At 36.2% G+C, this 21,015-nt stretch overlaps 1 protein-coding gene across 9 annotated transcripts in view; it reads right to left on the reverse strand.

Annotated features, from left to right (window-relative positions):
* The window catches only part of LOC117400196 (catenin delta-2-like), a 366,132-nt gene that overhangs the window by 216,060 nt on the left and 129,057 nt on the right, over positions 1 to 21,015 (reverse strand). For 8 of the 9 annotated variants that reach the window (XM_059022195.1, XM_033999746.3, XM_059022197.1 and 5 more), the window contains exon 3: positions 18,650 to 18,762. In XM_059022195.1, coding sequence (XP_058878178.1) covers positions 18,650 to 18,762 — 113 coding nt within the window. Of the gene's footprint in view, positions 1 to 18,649; positions 18,763 to 20,160; positions 20,348 to 21,015 lie in introns of those variants that run through there. The other variant, XM_059022194.1, reaches the window with a different exon arrangement.

Raw genomic sequence — 21,015 nt, forward strand, 5'->3', positions numbered from 1 at the left:
GTTCCTTCAGAACATTGAGTAAAAAGCAGTACAAAGTAATACCCCCCTTTTATTGATCTGGCACAGGTTGGAACACTATGTTCCATTGCATTATACTGTAAATGACAAAAATGTACCCGGGCTGACCAGATGAGGCTATAAATTATTTAAAAAATGCCAATTTAAGTCTCTTCAGTCATTCAAACAGTCATTCAATTTTGAGATTAAGAAATCCAAATATAAAGCTTAAAAAAGTTTGAGTTTAAAAGTCAACATTTCAGCACTGAAAGTGAAAATTGTATTATGTTTTATTTATATCATGTTCCTAGGACATTTCCGTACTTAATAGTTCTCATCTAGTTGGTGACCTTTACTTAAATGCCATATGTTTGATCCTTGAATGTAAAAAAGAGCCGCTATGTGCTAATAGGTCGTTTTAATTGCTTTTCAAGTGGTAATAAGATGGAGATGACCTTATGCTTATTGATTCATGTTGACTAATCTAATGTTAACGTGCCTAATTCAAACAGCATCCTGCTTCTTCCCTTGTTCGTTTGCAGAACAACATAAAATAAATGGACTGCAATGTTGGTTCTCAGTCACTGTCAGCTTTACAATCACTCTGCATGCCTTAATGTTGAGTACAAGTTTTATTACACAGAATAAACACATTGCAGCTCCGGCTCCAGAAATTGGTAGTAGATGACAGACATAGATCAGAGGGGCAAAAGGCATGTTTCTGGCACTAACTGTAATGCTAAATTGTAGAATTATTTCTTCATGACTTAATTACTGAACTTGCAGTAGAACGATTGCCAGAATATTTACAACATGAACAGCAAGCAGAATACAATGCTCATGTTTGGCAACTTTTTTTTAGAATATATTTTCAGTGCATAGCATTAAAACTGTGAAAGAGGCATTTTACAAGTAACCCTTGAGACATGTACAAAACAATCAGTTCATTTCAATTTCTGTTATAAAAGGATCCACTGAAAAGACTTTTAAAAAGATTTGACAGACAAGCTGTATTTATGACACTGCAGGTTAGTTGCGTACTTTTAAGATTCTAAGTGCAAGGCATCTTATAAAAGTAGAAGAAACATTCTGGACTTGAATGAACATTACATTGAAGACATGCAGATTGTACGGTGTAATCTAATGTCCTGATCACCTATGATTTTAAATACTCTGAAATACTATTAATTTCTGAGGTAAAAGACCTGTATATAAAACTATGTAAAGCAGACAAACATTTCGGTCATTGTCTGTTTTACAGCCTTCCTTAAAATTATTTATATAGTAAACAGTTACTGAAATCACCATGGTCAGTTTACATGTATTATACTAAATGTCATCACAAATGAGTTAATTATTATTATTGTTATTATTATTATTATTACCAAACCTACACTTAAATTGTTTTGAAACGAAATCTATATACTGGCACTGGTCACCTGTCCATTGGTTCACAGATTCTGCTGGAATGAGGTCAGTTTATAATGTCCACAGCAAATACATCACACAATGGTGCTCAGTCTCTGGGCTACGAAAAGGCACAAGATCAGAAACAGAGCAATTACACGTACGGCTGATGGCCAAACTCCATGCTCCATAACGGGTCGTTATCCGGCTGCAGCTTTACTGTAAGTAGCCCGAGCAGCATGGAGGTTAAATGACTCCACCCAGTTACACTAATGTAAGAGCTCAGTGAGGCTTCACAACCCTGATCCCATGGCTCCCAATTCTCTCATTAAAGTGCATATTTTTCATATTACTTTGATTGCAAGATAACCTAGATTCCCATTCCAGGACCAACGAGAAATCAGGATAGGACCAGTTTGCAAATCTAATGATAGGTGCTAACCAATACTGGAGATGCATATCCCATCAAGGAAATATTGTGGATGTTACAGTATGTAAGTGTTACACTCTAAAACACTTGCCCAATTATGATTATGACACAGCTGTTTGTCTGTATTTCATCTATACATTTATACATAAATCAAACTAGGATGAAACTTGCTAAGGACATTTTTTATCACAGTTTATTGATAGTATCAGAATATAGGGGTAAAAAAAAAGTCTGTCTGTCGGTCCAACTCTCTGTCTACAGTAGCTATATATCACACTTATATTTTTACATTCATCTAGAGAACTGCTAGTCCAATTGTGATAAACCATGCTAATGACATTATGTAACAGGTTTTGGATTTTATCATAATCTGGGAATCTATGTGTACACTGTGGATGTAGATCACGGTGATCAGCTGACATGTTTATAGCTTTATTAACTTATATAAAATAGTATTCAATTAATTCAATTAATTACCTTTGTGCACAGTACAGTAGATCACATGGTCTGATTACAGCTAGAGTAAGGTATAACTACATCGCATGACGCTATTAAGTACTCAGAAGCAAGGAAAAACACCAATGAAACAGCACAATTCTTCATCCTTCAAATATTGCTCTCCAAAATGCTACTGAATCCTTAGAAGTAAAACCCCAAAGCTGTCAACATCCAAAACATTTTTATTACTTTGTTAGGCTGCAAGTGGACTGACCACCATTAACATGTGCTGACATTTGCCTTGTCTAATGATCCATAGATCAAGTTTCAGACATGCCTTAAGCTTATAACAATACTTGTAAATTGGAAATACCTAAATCTTTTAGAAGCCTGCAGACTGTACAAAAGTAATTTACTTCAGTCCATAAAGGAATGTATATTATGACCCCCAAATAAATCAGCAAAACCTTATCAGGCTGAGCTTGTCAATCCTCACACCTTTTTTTCAGGTCACAGGCAGTGGATTATACCATTTAAAATGAATTCCTGAAATATACGTTTTACAGGACAGATAAACTTGACCTACGATAATCAGTGTTTTTAAGAGGTTGTTGAGCAATAAAGCTAGCTGGGTCCTATTGGGGGCATCCTAATGATAAACATAATTCTTTACCAATATAATGTCTAGTATTTAAACACAATAGGCTCTGTTTCATCTGGTTTCACCCTATTAATCTGGATTCCCATAATTGTGAATACAAAAAGTCAGGTGCATACCATTAAATAAACATAACTAAATAAAGAATGAAAGAAAGGAACAGATCAAATATAAAAGTAGGTAATATTTTGTGTTTGATGAGATGAAGTATTGACAAAACTAAAACTTAAACAGTGAATGAGCTATGGGGAACTGGGTAATTTAACACAAAGTTATAGAGAAAGCTGTGAATCCTTTTCAGAGCTGTGAGAAAAATGAAACCTAATAAAGTAGTTAAAGTGTTAGACATTTTCTTTATTTTGACCACCTTAAACCACAATTTGCAATAAAAAAATACTGCAACAGTTTTGCTGTATTCATATAGCATATTCAGTAAATTGCAGCATGCAGAACACTCCTGTCTAACCAGGCAAAGATTTAATGAATAGGTGACTTAGGACAACAACCCTAAAGCTGAGAAACAGATATCAAAGAGTTAAAAATAACTGACCTTCTAACAGTTTAATGCCAGCAGATCCCCATATAACCTAATTAATAAACATAAACAATTAGATAAGTGTTTAGTTTTGAACAATCACACCATCAAGAAGATGGCCAATTGCCCTAAGGCTACTGTATGTATATAGTGATGGACATTGTAAATGATACTGAGAGATACGTTAGCTGACTGGAAGTTTAATAAGACACAGAGAAAGAGGGTGAAGCCCATGCCCACTTGTTCATGGAAACGGCATTTTCCATGAACAAGTTCTTTCCTTAACTGCCAGCACTGCAAGTCAATGTAAGTTGACAAATATGTGTTTGTAATACAATGGACCTAAACTGGTTTCTAAAGTGGCATGCATATAGCCTTGTATTTAAAAAAAAAGTTTCAAAAACTGCATTCTGTGCTTGTAATTGTTTCATGGGTTCCTCGTGAGAATGTCAGATGTCTTGTGTAAATTCTTCTAGGCATGGAAACCCCACTTTCAAGGGTGTTTCTGTAAAGACAGCACCAGAACTTTTATTTGGCACTCAGAATGGGTCAACCCCCGCCTTGCACTTCATTTGCATGATGATGAGAAAAAACAGTCCGTTACTGGGGAAATGAAAGGCTTTGCATGGCAATGCTGGAAGGTGCTGGCTAAATCTTTATTTGGTCCAACCTAAATGTCTCAAGTTATAAAAACACACACACACACGGAAACTGCTTCAAAGAAACCAAAATAAATCATTATTTATTCAACATTCATCATACCATCAGGTATCACTGCCTGTATATCTGTATACTAAACCGTATTAAAAATGCATGCACACAAGGATGTATGTGTTTATAATTTTGCCTGTTAAAACAAAAAGTGTGATGGGATTTATTTTCTTTCATTTTAAAAATGCTCTTTGCAGCTGGTGTCTCTTGATGTGTATTGTACCATTTCCAGCTTAGGACAGTTAAACATCATCAGATTCTTTAAATGTCAAGCTATTTCCAGTCAAACAGTTTTTCCTGCTGTGATTTAATAAAGTACCACACAGGCCATTCTGTTCTTTGTGTGTTTAATAACCTGTCAAAATGCCACAGTCATTAGAGAAAACTTGAAAACATTTACCTCCAAATACCATTAGAAAATGTGAAAATTCATCAACAAGGGGTTTACTAAAACCTTTATTTGTCTGGTGGGTCAATAATCACTTTATGGTCTAGACAAATTCCAGCCTGTGTCAATGTATCCTTTCTCTCTTTATCAAACATCTTTATTTTTGGAACACTGCATGTAGATTTGACATAATAAAAGGGGGGGATCCATGCGAGTTGCCTAACAATGGGGGAACATTTTAAAAAATGTGGGAGAACGGTGCAAATAAGATGCTCCATACATGCATTAAGTACTCGGGAAAATCTATGAATACAATGCTGCCTCATTATAATGCTATAGGTGACAGCCATACGTTTAAGTGAAATGGCATTATGGGGAAATGGGAGCCACTGTCAAAATGTTTTAAGCATTTTTACGGCTTGTCTTGTAATGAGGGAGCACTTTATTTCTGTAGGTTTTAGACAATGCAATGCAACAAGCAAATGGCAGCAAGCAAGCTTATTCTTAGTTTAGGTTTTTAATTCAAAGCTGTGTTACTAGTGTATTATTTTACATTGATAAGCTGCCATAAGTATATTACACATCTTAAATTCTGATTTATAACTAGTTTAACACCCTCAAGAAAATGTGAAATATCTTCTAGGTTATTTATTTTCAAAGCTGGCAGCAGATCTCTAACAGCTTTCCCTTATTAATCTCTTGCTGAGCTCCACAGCCACCAGTTAACAGGTAGACTTTGAGCATCAGGGGTGTAGCTCAGTTTCTATCTTATTCAGCTGCTAAGCTTACTGTGCAAACAGATGTTTCAGGAGAGCACTGCAGGTTTTGCATACCTCAACTCAGTCTGGATCTAGAGTCTCTGCTGCGCCAGTTCTCTGGCTTAAGACTTTACACAACAGTGACCACCTGTAAAAGGAGGTCTGAGCAGTTTCAATGCCCGCTGGGGCTGACACAGCTTGAAATCTTTGTTTAACAAGGCAATAATGCCAGGGAGAAATAGTGTTATTGTCAATATTGCAATTACTGCCACAATCATAAATGTCTGAGCCCAGTCAATAGCTCTAAATGAACAGCCATTAAAAATAATTTGTTTTGGTTTTGTTAAAATTACTACATGTCATTGTAAGACACCACTGTCTACAGATGGATAGATAGATAGAGATAGATAGATAGATAGATAGATAGAGATAGATAGATAGATAGATAGATAGATAGACAGACAGACAGACAGACAGAGACAATTGTCTCTTACAATGACATTTAGTAATTTTACATGCATGCACACACACACAGCAGACTTGTTACAAACTCTCTTAAATACCTGTTTTGTTAATTATCACCAAGTGATTCCCATTCCCGTCTTCAATTTACTTAGTGCAGTGCATGTTGGGAGATGTAGTCCTGACTTCTGTGTTAAAACAGTTAGGACTACATTTCCCTCTGCCCACAGCTATAGTGTATACATTCTACGCTGTATTCATGGACCAGAGTACCTCCCCTCTACAACCTTTCTCCATATATATATATATATTTAGTCCTTCCCATTTCCACATTATTCATCAGTTAACAGTCAAATTTTGAAAATAAAATACCAGTACATATCATAGGGTTTTTAATGATATGTACCTGCACGATAAATACTAGTTACTATTGACAGCTGTTTCTGACAGCGTGTCTCCTATTGTCATTAATCACTGTCAAAACAATAAAGACATCAGCTTTCTCTGTATGAAGTATCTGCAATGGAGCCAATAGTAGACTGGTCCTACTGTTATAAGATGTTCATATTTTTACACGTTAATGGTATCACTAAGGTACGAACCAATGCACATCTGTAATCCATTGCAGTACCATGGTACCATATCAGTTTCAAATTTCTACCTTATAGTATATCTATTCCAAATCCCTTGTGATGCTATTACTGGCAATGCTATGGTCTGCTTGTGTATTCTCAGGGTAATACACTTGTATTACTGTGCTAGCCCTATCATATTTTTAGAAGGTCAACTGTGTAACACTTTTATGAGTATCACTTTGCTGAAGAAAGGGAAGACCACTGAGCATAACTCAAGCAGCATGGCCTCAAACTAGTCCAGCAACCCCCCTAACCCCCTACCTTGACATGACGGTGAAGCCTCAAAATACGCTTGCTGAGTTTTTAGTCACTGTGATCAGGAGCCTGCAAGTGATATGGGATAACATGCCTTCTTTTGATCTGGCAGCGTCTACGGACAGCCTGAATTTGAGCAGTTAGGTAACACTATGTAACACAATTTTTGTTCCTGGGTAGTAAGTGTTATTTCCTAATTGCTTATGCCTCAAAAGTATAGAAAATGGCTATTATTCCCCACAAACTTTACTTTTGTGACCAGGAGTGATATTGACCTATTTCCAATGAGAAAACGAGCGGATTTGTGTCTTTTCGTTCACATAAAGTCAGAAAAAAACAACATATGAATCCAAATTAACATGTATTTATACTAAAGTAATACAAAAATGACTACAAAAGATTTAGAAGTGAGTAGTTTTTCGAGATTTACGATTATACTGTAAATCACTTTCACGACTCAGCCCCCAAATGTAGTCTCCCATCATGTTCTCGTTATACTGTCCTTCATTGACAGCTCATCCAGGAGCCTCAAAGCCGTGCTGCTCCATAATGGTAACAAGTACCCGTCTCTTCCCCTGGCTCACTCGGTGCACCTCAAAGAGGATTACAACAGCATCAAGACCTTGCTGGACGCCTTGAAGTATGATGAGTACGGCTGGGACCCCCGGAAGGTGCTGATGCCACCACAGCACATCAAATTGGGCCTTATGAAACAATTTGTCAGAGCTCTAGATAAGGAGTCAGCAGCCTTCAAGTACCTTCAAGACTTCTTCCCTAAGCTGTCTGAGGCAAAGGTCAAAGCCGGTGTCTTCGTCGGATCACAGATAAAGAAGATCCTGGAGTGCAATGAATTCCCCAAGAATCTCACTAGTAAGGAGAAAGCGGCTTGGAACAGCTTTGTCGCAGTGGTTCGGGGCTTCCTGGGCAATCACAAGGCCGAAAACTATGTGGAGCTGGTTGAGACTCTGGTGAAGAACTACGGCACAATGGGCTGTAGGATGTCCCTCAAAGTCCATATCCTTGATGCTCATCTTGATAAATTCAAGGAGAACATGGGAGCGTACTCGGAGGAGCAAGGCGAGCGCTTCCACCAGGATATACTGGACTTTGAACGCCGCTACCAAGGACAGTATAACGAGAACATGATGGGAGACTACATTTGGGGGCTGATTCGTGAAAGTGATTTACAGTATAATCGTAAATCTCGAAAAACTACTCACTTCTAAATCTTTTGTAGTCATTTTTGTATTACTTTAGTATAAATACATGTTAATTTGAATTCATATGTTGTTTTTTTCTGACTTTATGTGAACGAAAAGACACAAATTCGCCTGTTTTCTCATTGGAAATAGGTAAATTTCAAAATATCACTGTCCTGGTCACAAAAGCAAAGTTTGTGGGGAATAATAGCAATTTTCTATACTTTTGAGGCATAAGCAATTAGGAAATAACACTTACTACCCAGGAACCAAAAAAAAAATAATTTGTTACACAGTGTAATCAAACAGAGGCCAGGTATACTTGGGCAATGAGAGAGGTGTTTTTAGGATCACTGCTTGTGATTTAGGTGTTCAAACTGACTGTCTGAAAAGATCTTTTGAGGTCTGGTTCATCTTTTGAGGATTTTCTTTTGGAAGCTAGAGACTCTTTTCACTCGTTTCTGTAATTTTTGTAGTGTATTGTATATTTAATAATAAACCAGAGACAGCCTGGACTACCAGCACTGTAAAACATGGGACTGAGTTTCACAAATGGTTTTGTAAAATCAGCACACAAGAACGGAGTTTGTGCCCTAAGGGAATTAAAAAAAAGTACATTGGATCACAATACAACATTCAACCATATGTGATCCTTCCAAAGTATCTAAATATGGTTAACTACTGTATAGGCTCTAATGTATGTGAACCAATAAGAAATAGGCTTTTCCCAGGGTATTTAAGTCCAGAGGTTGAGGTCAGGCCCTACACACAATGCTGCTTTGTTAAAACATAACTCAATTTCCTTTTTTTTTTTTTTAAACAAAATATTGTCTTTATCTACCAACCTTATTATAACAGATTTTTTTTTTTTTTCTTGCTGTTAATAATACACATTTCTCAGCCAGGTAACTTAACATACTTGTCCACATGAATCTGTCATAAAACATTTCATTAAACAAATGTGTGTGTGTACATACACAGTCGCAGACAAAAGTATTTGGGCAGTTAAAAAAAAAGGAGAAAACCCACAAAGAAAGTGATTTCTGTAATTTCGAATTGTTCTATTGAATGATATAAGTTAAAGTAGAGATTCAGCTAAAACAACAAATTATTACATAACATGCATAAAATGAAAAATAACATGCAAAACAGAAATGTCATACTTTGACAAAAGTATTTAGGCAATCAACATATTTTGTATGAAACCCATTCGTTGCTACTTATTGACAATTATCATGATTGAAAACCAACACCTGATGATAATTATAGAATAAATAAATACATAATCAGCAAGTGCATAAAAATAAACTGGAAACTTGTGATTAAAAACGTAACAAAAATGCTTAAAAATAAAGAGTACAGCAACAATCTCAAAATGGCAGTGGTACAACTAAACGAAAAAGGAGAAATTACCAGAGAAATAGCAGAAAGACTCGGTTTAACGAAAAGCACTGTGTGGGCTATTATTGACAAACACAGGAGAACAGGAACTACTGCAACTAGCTCCAGGGGGCAGTTGTACTAAAGGGATCCGATCCCGGATCCAGGCTAAGTTGATCTTGATCCTAGTTGTGTTGTACTAAACGGATCAGTGCTCAATCTGAGCTCAAACCTGATCTTGCTTTTGAGGAGGATCAGAACTTGATCCAACTTTTGAAGAATTGAGGAACTAATTTGTTTTATTCGAAACCGTCAGACACGTATATGTTGGGTTTTTAAAGATAGGCAAAACCTTCTTGAGGTTTTCGGCGAGGAAGAAGTAAGAATACTGCCCAACTATCGGATCAACCATGTTTGTTAATTTAGACCAAGATCAGAATCGGATCAGAGCTTGATCAAACGTTTTTAAAATGGACCATGCATCATCAAAATACATAACTGAAACCTTTTTAAAATTTCTAAAATAATATTTAAATAAGCACTATGTTGAATTTGGATAATTGTAACGATAACTTAATAAACTTTAAAACCTGCTTGCAGGGATATCCAAAAATATTTCCTTCAGATTGAAACGGAGATCATTTAACGTTTTAGGAAACATTAAGCAACAATGCATTTAAAAGTAGCTGTAACAGGACTGTATTAAGATAATATCAATTAGAAAAAAAACTAAAAAAAAACTTTGTACAATATTAGTTTGTGTTTAGCTATATCTGACATTTCTGTTTTCGCCGTATAGCTACAGAAAAAAATATACCTGACTGCGTAATGAGGTTTCATAAATAATATTTCTACGTTTTCTGTGCTGACAAAGTCATACTGGCGTTCTCATGTTATCGATTACAATTAAATAATTGATTTAATTAGATTGAACGTTGTAGGTTTTTTTTTAAATGCATATCATTTTTTCCCCCAATTCCTTTTTTCTCAATAACTTAAGCTTACCTTTTCACAGCCTCAATTTCCCCCTGTCCGTGACATTTGCAGCTGTCTGTCAGCACTTGATTACATTTGCTCAAAATGTGTTGATAATTTGCCCTGAACCGACGCTGCAGCTAGATGTTTGTGTGTATGGTGGCTATACCGCTGTAAAATATCTGTGTGTCCGTCACAAAATACACACGGCCGTGATTACGGTAACATTTATTAAAACATTTTAGAAGTTAAAAAACAAAACAAAACCAGATACTGGTATTAATATACTCAACCTGTTTTTATAGAATCGCTGAAATTATACATGTACAGTAGTTGCTTCTGATTTATGTTGTTTAAATTAAATGCACTTCATTTTCAGACATTCAGAATCTTCTCATTGGTCAGTTTCCCTAGTTACGGCTGCGCAGCTCCAGGATCGGATCAAGATTTCGGATCAGTGGAGCTTGATCCTGATCCACTTAGTACAACGCCTTTTCATGATCCGGCTCCAGTGAGCCCGGATCCGATCCTGTTTTTTGATCTCGTTAGTACAACCAGCCCCAGGTGTGAAAGACCAAGAAAGATTTCTGCAAAATCTGGAAGAAGAATCGTTTGAGCAGCCCGGAAAAATCCTCGGATTACTGCAAAAGATTTTACACAAGAATTGAGAGAAGATGGTCAAGAAATCCACGAGCGAACAATTCAACAACATCTTAACAAGATGAATGTCCATGGGAGAAAACCAAGATGCAAACCTTTGTTAAAAACAATACACAAAAGAAAGCGGTTGGAGTTTTCCATTGAATACTTGAAGAAGCCTGATGATTTCTTCAACCAAAATGTTATGGTCAGACAAATCCAAAATTTTACTTTTTTCACCAAGAAATCAACAGTATGTTTGGAGGAAGAGAGGAGAAGAATTTCAAGAAAAGTTCATCATGTGTTAAACATGGTGGAGGTTGTGTGATGGTAGGGGTTTGTTTTTCTTCCTCGTGCACTGGTGACCTTTATATTGTAGAAGGATCAATGAATCTGCAAAATATCAAGAAATGTTGCACTCTCATTTGTTAACCCAGTGCTAGAAGGCTTATTGGACGGAAGTTTGTATTCCAACAGCATAATGACCCTAAGCATTCTACAAAGTCTACAAGGGAATTTCTGAAAAAAAGGAAGATTACAGTTATGGATTGGCCATCTCAGACTTGAATTCCATCGAGATGTTGTGAATTGACTTGAAGGCTGCTGTTGCAAAAAGGAAACCAAAGTCGATTGCAGAACTCAAAGCTGTTTGTGTTGAAGAATGGGCAAAAATATCTCTGGAAAGATGCCAGGAACTGTTTTCAAAATACAAAAAACGACTGCAAGCTGTAAAGGAAGCAAATGGTGGGCACACAAAATACTAAATGTAAGGGTGCTCAAATACTTTTGTCAAAGTATGAAATTGGTTTTTGCATGTTATTTTTTTTATTTTATGCACGTTATGTAATAATGTGTTGTTTTATTATAAAGCTGAATCTCTAATTTACATCTTTCAATAGAACAATTAGAAATGATAGAAAGCACTTTTTGTGGGTTTTCTCTTTTTTTGTCTGCCCAAATACTTGTTTGCAACTGTATATATATATATATATATATATATATATATATATATATATATATATATATATACAGTGCCTATAGAAAGTCTATACCCCCTTTCAAAATTTTCACCTTTTGTTGCCTTATAGCCTGGAATTAAAATGCATTAAAATATATATATATATTTTTTTTCATTTATCTACACATCCTACCCCATAACTTCCAAGTGAAAAAAATATTCTAGAAATTTGTAGAAAATCAATTAAAAATAAAAACTGAAATAGCTTGGTTGGATAAGTGTCCACCCCCCTTGTAATAGCAATCCTAAATAAGCTCAGGTGTAACCAATCGCCTTCAAAATCATACACCAAGTTAAGTGGCTTCCACCTCTGTAAATTGTAGTGATTCACATTATTTCAGGATAAATTCAGCAGTTCCTGTAGGTTCCCTCTGCTGGGTAGTGCATTTCAAAGCAAAGACTCAACCATGAGCACCAAGGCGCTTTCAAAAGAATTCCGGGATAAAGTTGTTGAAAGGCACAGATCAGGGGATGGGTATAAAAAATATCAAAGGCCTTGAATATCCATTGGAGCACAGTCAAGATGATTATTAAAAAGTGGAAGGTGTATGGCACCACCAAGACCCTGCCTAGATCAGGCCGTCCTGGATGACCGAGCAAGAAGGAGACTGATCAGAGAGGCTACCAAGAGGCCAATGGCAACTTTGCAAGAGCTACAGGCATTTATGGCCAAGACTGGTCAAAGTGTGCATGTGACAACAATATTCCAAGCACTCCACAAATCTGGCCTGTATGGTAGGGTGGCAAGAAGGAAGCCATTACTCAAGAAAGTCCACCTTGAATCCCGTTTGAAGTATGCAAAAAAACACTTAGGAGATTCTGTAGCCATGTGGCAAAAAGTGTTGTGGTCTGATGAAACTAAAATTGAACTTTTTGGCCTAAATGCCAAGCGTTATGTTTGGCACAAACCCAACACAGCACATCACCCAAAGAACACCATTCCAACTGTGAAGTATAGTGGTGGCAGCATCATGTTATGGGGATGTTTCTCATTGGCAGGGACTGGGGCACTTGTCAGGATAGAAGGGAAAATGAATGGAGCAAAGTACATAGAAGTCCTTGAGGAAAACCTGCTGCCCTCTGCAAGAAAGCTGAAACTGGGACGGAAGTTCACGTTTCAGCAACGACCCAAAGCACACAGCCAAAGCTACACTGGAGTGGCTAAGGAACAAAAAGGTAAATGTCCTTGAGTGGCCCAGTGAGAGCCCTGACCTAAATCCAATTGAAACTTTGTGGCATGACTTGAAGATTGTTGTCCATCAGCGCTCCCCAAGGAACTTGACAGAGCTTGAACAGTTTTGTAAAGAAGAATGGTCAAATATTGCCAAATCTAGGTGTGCAAAGTTGGTAGAGACCTATCCCAACAGACTCACAGCTGTAATTGCTGCCAAAGGTGCTTCCACCAAGTATTAACTCAGGGGGTGGAGACTTATCCAATTATGATCTTTCAGTTTTGTATTTTTAATTTATAATTTTTTTCTAAATAAAAACTTTTTTCCCCTTAACAGTGTGGAGTATGGTGTGTAGATAAGTGAAAAAAATCCTCATTTAAATGCATGAAACTCTGAGGCACTGACACAATAAAATGTGAAAAGGGGGTGTAGACTTTCTATAGGCACTGTGTGTGTATATATATATATATATATATATATATATATATATATATATATATATATAAAATGGGTCTTTTAAATACTCTATTCTGATTGGTCAAAACAGGTCACATGGTGGGTATGAATATTACAGCATATTCCCATGGGTTGAAACTTTTTTTCAAAAAGGGGGTGAATCACTTGTTGATATCCATACGCCACTAGAATTTTGAAGCAAAAAAACGGTAGCCATATGTAAATTTATATTAATAAACATGACTAACCACATTTAATATATCATTTTGAAAAAAACGGTAGCCATATTTAAATTCGCAATAAAGATGACTGATGATTGTATATCAATTTTGATCTTTTGGGAAACCAAACTCGAGATGAGATTTTAGATGAGTCCAACAGATACCAACACTTATTCAAGTGGTGAAAATACAGCTAGGCATCGAACTTACCGAAGCACAGCTTCTGGACATAGAAAAAGCAAAGGATAAAAAAAACACTGCCTGGACATCGGGTGTCCTTTTTATACTACTGTCCCAGTATTTCAAAATGCAAACAACATCTTTGTTGCCACTGGAAATGGTACCACAAATCTGGCATGGATACCTCCTGTCACTATCACAAAGGACAGTTAAAAAAAAAGAAAAATCTTCCAACACTGTCACCTGACACTGCCACAAGTCTTGTGAGAAAGTGAGAAAGGTTTGTTTTGATGTGCAACTAAATATGGCCAGACGTGGCAAAGAAGGTCAACGTGATTGTCCTGCTGCACTTCCTCAGACAAGGACAACAATGAATCAAACACCATGTTGCTCGAAATCGCTTGCTACAGCTCCACCTACTGTTCAGAATGATCATCTAAAAAAAGGGCCTGTAAATCTTCAAAGCTGCAATTTCAATGGCAGTGTTCAATTTAACATCTATAAATAGTGATTCTTGTTTTTAACAGTTCAATGTTTATTAAAAATAATAATAATAATAATTTTTTAATGAATGCATTTTTGGTTTTAAGGGACTAATTTTAGGTCAGAGGTGGAAGGATATTTAATAAAAAATACCTTTTTGTTAATTAAAACATGTTTTTATGTTTTTTAATTTTATTTTTTATTTCGTTAGTTGACCCAGGCTTCGCCTCGTGACTTATAATGCACCCGGGCAGTGTGGATATTAGAGTATATCCCACACCCTGTCGTGCCTTATTGTTTACATATATATATATATATATATATATATACATATTTATATTAGGGCTGTCAATTAATCACAGTTTACTTCTGTGATTAATGTTTACATTTATGGGGATATTTTTTTTAACACACGTTAATCGTACTCCTCTGTCTTGTCCCTCAGCATACCGTAATTAATTTCCTGCGGCACCATTTTAATACACTTGAGTGCACGGAACCGCATTATGTAGCAAAGCACTCAAACTGAAGGACTTGTGAATGGGAAGCTTATTTAAAAAAAACTTTCTGACGATTCATTGGATAGAAAGATGCTTACTTCTATCTACTGTCAAAGTGAGTTCCAGCATCACAGAAGTGCATCTAATCTGCTCTGCCACCTGGGTGCTAAACATGCTTTCACTTCTCAAAATACACTTTCTAGTAGTTCTTCTGCTACAGACAACAAAAATACAACAAATGAAACCTGTCAGTTTCGACAGAGTACTCTTTTAGAAATTCAGGATCACTGTAAACCCATGAATCAAGCTAAGTACTATACTATAACCAGTGCTGTTGCAAAGTCGATAGCTACCAACTGCAGACCAGTTAACATTGTAGCTTTGTTTTATTTCAATAACCACATTTATTTCAAAACGATTTATTTACAATTATGGAGGATATAACCATTACTTAGTGTTTTTTTTGTTTTGTTTTATTTAGGCAATTTCAAGTTATTAATAAAAGCGAATTATTATTATTATTATTATTATTATTATTATTATTATTATTATTATTATTATTTAAAGTGTAGATATCAAAAACACAAGCCAAGTTTCAAGAAACCATTGGGGCAACCTTGCCAGCACAAAGCAAATAGTCACAAATGTAAAACCAATGGGGGCCAAGGTTGCCCCAATTGTTTCTTCTAACTTGTGTCAAAAGCACTTGGATTGTGTTTTTGATATCTCCACTTTAAATGGCTGGGCACTTTTGATAACTTAGTGTTTTTTCACTATTTCCAATGTGTTTTTGTTTCAGATATCACTTATTTTTTCACTTAATGGATAATAACACACACATTATGGGAATAGCAAAATTGTTCATCCTATATTGAGGTAATGTATTGCCGTTTGGATAGGGTAAATGTAGATAGTAGCCTGGTCTGTTGAAAGGGTTAAGTTGTGAATCTGTGTAGTGTAGCGGTTATGTAGTTGGAGCGAAAATATGACTAGTTAGGGTACAAATCCTGCCTTATATATATATATATATATATATATGCACGTTAAAGTTATGTATGCAAAAGTATGTATGTTCAATGAAAGTGTCACTCATATCAACAGCATGTTTGTTACACATAAATAAAATACATTTCATTTTTTTTTTAAGTTTGCAATATAAACTCTGTGTGGGAACTGAACCCAAGACATGCTTCCAATGCAGCTTGCAATGCAGACCCCCTAGCTTTCACACCACAAAGTGATAAATAATGATTATGTATTATTATTATTTCTTTCTTAGCAGACGCCCTTATCCAGGGCGACTTACAATTGTTACAAGATATCACATTATTCTTTACATACAATTACCCATTTATACAGTTGGGTTTTTACTAGAGCAATCTAGGTAAAGTACCTTGCTGAATGGTACAGCAGCAGTGTCCCCCACCTGGGATTGAAACCCACGACCATCCGGTCAAGAGTCCAGAGCCCTAACCACTACTCCACACTGCCCTATTATCCCGACTGTATTGAAAGCTTTCACCTGATTTTACAAACTATCATAATAAGCTTGATCTGTTCATTTAGTATATTGTAACGTTTTCATGTTTAGGAAGTAGTACTCAGGGAGACGGTGTTGAATTCTCAAAATGTTTGTTTTATTTGAAAGTACAGAGAATTCCTGTCAGGGGCCGGAATTCACAGCATCAAAATTATAACCCTACGTTTTAGTCTTAGCACTTTCACTGCATAGTCTCTCCGGTCACAGCTCACACGCTCGCTCAGTCACACCCACGGTTTCTCATTCAGTCCCAAGGCTCATGCACCCCCTTCTATAGCCTCCCCTCATTTCCTGCTGCTGCCCGGCTCATCATCAACCAGTCACATCCATGCTCTGCAACCCCCGAAAACAACAACACACATTCTCCCCACTCATTCACTCACTCCCCCTTCCCATGCTAAGTAACGGCGTGACCCGTTCCCCTTACAATACATGTAACATAAAAGACAGACGAGACCAACTGAGCAAACAAGTCCTGCAGCAAAGCAATTTTCCGGGTCGTTACAATATATTTTTAAATTTGAAAGTACAAATATATGAAAGCATGACCTTTATGTACAACAATCTTCACTAATATACAATTGAAAAATAACTTATTTGTTTTTATTTTTGTTTCATACAGTATTAAATGGCAATCTGATAGTGAAAAATCAATACAATATCAAGATAGATAAAGAAAGAAAGAAAGAAATGCCTAAGTACTGATTTATGTATTAATTTAGTTCAGTGTTAATATTTACGGGAAACCAACATTTTTCAGAGATCAAGATCAGAATCTCAGAATCTCCAAAGAAATCTCAAAAATGTAAAAAATAACAGTCCTGAGAATTCTCAGCTGGCTGACTTCATCTTTCAAAATACTACTTGTTTCCTCAACTAACCGTGTAGCACTGACAGTATAACACAACACGGTTGCAAACTGAAGGTTATAGTTTCATTCAAATCCGATGCATGCTAGACCTTTTTTATATATATATATATATTGCAGGCAACTGTTCCATTTTAAAACAGAAATAAATAATTTAATATAAATGATTTGATGTGACAATAAGTGCGTTCCCTAGTATATTTCCACATTGACAAAACAAGTTAATTGTCATTAAACTCGGTTGTCCTGTAATATACATATGCATGGATAAAGCTCCCTGGGGCCTTCAATTTTTTTTTCTTTTTTGCGTGCGACTAGTCCGTTTTATAATATCAATAAATCATTTAATATAAGTGATACAAACATCAAAATAAATGTGTTCCCTAGTATATTTCCATGTTGACAAAACAAGTTAATTGTCATTAAACTCGGACATCCTGTAATATACATATGCATGGATAAATGTGCCTGGAGTCTGCAAAAATCTTTACAAAAACGGGACAAAAGGATATTTGTACCTTACTTTGGCGACTTATTTCTCTTACTGTATGACAGACATTTACTTTTTTTTTCTACATTTCACCAAAGAGTGTTAGGAACTACATATTAAAAGTGAAATGGTTCTTTTGGCTGATTTACTTTTGCTGTGCCAATACCCTGAAAGCACGTAAACTATCCTTGCTTATAGAGAGTCTGACAGTTCTCGCTGATAACTACCGTTCCTCTCAACCCAGCCCCAAATACAGATATTTTGTCCAGCAAATGTAATTAAAGATTTTGTTTGGGATTGATACATTCATTAAAGGCACATAAACATACATACACAAAATCACTAAGAGCAGACATTTTGAAAACAACTTTAAAAAACAGACTTTAAAGTTATAAGTGTAAAAAGTTTTCAGGATGTTAATAAAAATTACAGATACGTTATTTAAACAGTTGTAGCAACACGTGGGGACGTATAATGCTATATTTTTATGGCTACTTACTCTTTAAAATGGAGTGGATAAAAAAGGCAGCACAACTGACATATCCATCCCAATTGAGAGTAAAGGCCATTTTTTCTCATTTTGGGTATTCATTTTTAGTTGTTCAAAAACAATATCGGCACTCAAACAAATGTTATCAGTGAATACCATCATTCTATTGTACATTATATCATTACAGCAGAATCAAACCTAACAAAGAAAAAAAAAATTATTGAGTAAATTAACTAGATTTGAGTGTGCTCATCACTGCCAATGGGCAACATAAAGCAAGAAGACCTCAGGACTGAAATAAACTGGATTATTAAATTAGCATTCCTCTGAAGCATGCAGAGGGTGATAAATGAGCAGAACATACCTAATGCTGCTCATGCTGCCAGTCTCAGATCCAAGCTTGCATCGCTCTAGTTGGCTGGCAACAATCTGTCGTTCGGCCTCTAATTCTCGAGTCAATCTCTCAAACTGCAGCTCCTGAAAGAAAATGCACAGGCTCAGAATTTGAAAAGGTAAGTGGATAAAGAGAACTGTCATCTGACAACAGGAATCAGACACACAATCCATATTATATGCAATATGGTAATACACACTTTTGCATCATTCAGCACCATTGGTACAACAGTTGCATAGTATAGTATAATCAATCGCAGTAGACCAGCTCAGACAAACTGAAGTTGTTGAGGAGAGTAAGAGTTAACTGGAGTTCTATGATAAAAATCTGATTGAATCGAAATTGAAATGCCAACTGGATAATAGAAGTAGATGGTTCCTCTTAAAATCACCAGGAACATCCTGAGCATCCCCACCCAGAGTCAAGGTAATGGGGAAGTGGGACTGATTAAAAAACACTCCTGGGGAAAGGGAACGGTGCCAGCATATCTAGTCACACCCCAGTTTGGTCTAATTTTCTGCAGCTGTCCACTGCTTTGATAAAAACTCATGAAGTCGGAAGGACATTCAATCAAGTAGTCATACGGTAATTAACAAACCCATTCATATACTGTAGGTGCATCAACCTTTATTAGGATTTGGATTTGCAGTGATTTAAAAATATGTATTTGTTGACATCATTTACATTATCAAATACTGTACATTTGATTAATGCTTAATATTATATTTGCATACATTACATTTTCCTTGCAAAATCGAATCATCAGTATACTTTTGTTTTTAATTTGCCAATGTTTTGGGCGTCTGCTTTCGTAGAATCTTTTTAAAAGCTTTATGGCTCACCAATGAAACGGAGCAAGGTAACTGTATATGCCCCCAGCACTGATGTGATTATGAAAACTGTTTAGAAGAGGGGAAGAGCTGACCTCAAAATTGTTCATTGGCTGAGACACAGACCTGAAATGGCTTGTGTGTCACATAAGCTCTTGATCTCACAGCTGGAAGTACACATTCGCTAAATATTCATTTAGAACACCTCAGTTAGGCCCAATAGCAACAACAACACCCTTTCCTCTTTCTAGCATCATAACAAACAATTCCAGGAGAACAGTTAGCATGCCCTTCTTACATTATTCCTAGAGAAGAACACAGTACAAGTTTCACAGTACAAGTAAACAGCAAAAAAGTTTATTATAAAGCATTTGAACAATATTTCAAAGAAGTTTGCATTTTTAAAAAAAAATCAGTATGTCTGAACATTTTAAGAAAGTAAACTAATGATGATCACAGGAAAATTGAATTGCATGTCAGTATTTACAACAACTACTTAGCAAAAGAAAACGACTCCAGGCAACAAAAGATATACAACATGAAGTAGAAAGCCTGCCGCCTTTCCTTTGCTTCCTAAAGCATTACCAAACTAACAAATGAAAACACCTGTTCCACCCTTAAGTTCACATAAAATGGAAGAGTAACATTTACCTGCACATGTACCATACTCCAGATACGGTACACATATAAAACAGTCCAGTTTCTGCCACTTTACCATCTCTCTATTTAAAACTTCCTATTAAAAGAATTCTTGTACTCATTATAGGAACGCGAACCCAGTGGTGACTGCCTTCAAGCAGCAAAGAATAAGAGTTCAGCCAGGCACAAAGGTCTCCATGGCAACAGTGAATTTAGACCCCCTTTGGCATTATTTATGCAACATTTCACGACAAAAGGACCCTCCCACCAGCCTGCCTGCCAAATCCTGCAGCTCTCCAATCATTCTTCTGTCTGCTCCTCAATCCTCTTCTCATATTCCTAACGCCATCTGCATAGAAAAAGGGGTGTTTTGAGGTGTCTAAATGAAGAGCCGTACACGCAGCATAGAATTGCAAGTGTTCCTGCTTACACCCAATGTGTTTCTTCCTGGAAGTGTACACTACTTTACTGCATTACTCTTTTTTTTTCCTTTTATACTAAGTTTAAATTGATTATCTTTTGTCACAATGTGACAAATAAATAGAGACAAAACTAAATCGGAAAATTCAATCAATGAAAATACTTAATATGGTCTATAGACAGGCTGTTAAGAGTAAAATGCAATATAAAAAATGGGAGCTTGAATATAACCGTTGCTTTGTATCTAGCTGTGGCCTTAACCCCCACCCCCCTTTTATTATTGTCTTCATGTGAACCAGAGCATTTTGGAACCCAGAGGAGCTTACTTGATACAAAGAGCTATGGCTTCTATTAGCACATAGCCAATGAACAGAGGATAAAAGCCACATTTCAGATATTTAGCTAGGAACAATAAATTAAAACTGAAAAGGATATTGACCTTCTGCT

This window comes from Acipenser ruthenus, chromosome 4, assembly GCF_902713425.1.
Source record: "Acipenser ruthenus chromosome 4, fAciRut3.2 maternal haplotype, whole genome shotgun sequence".
NCBI lineage: Eukaryota > Metazoa > Chordata > Actinopteri > Acipenseriformes > Acipenseridae > Acipenser > Acipenser ruthenus.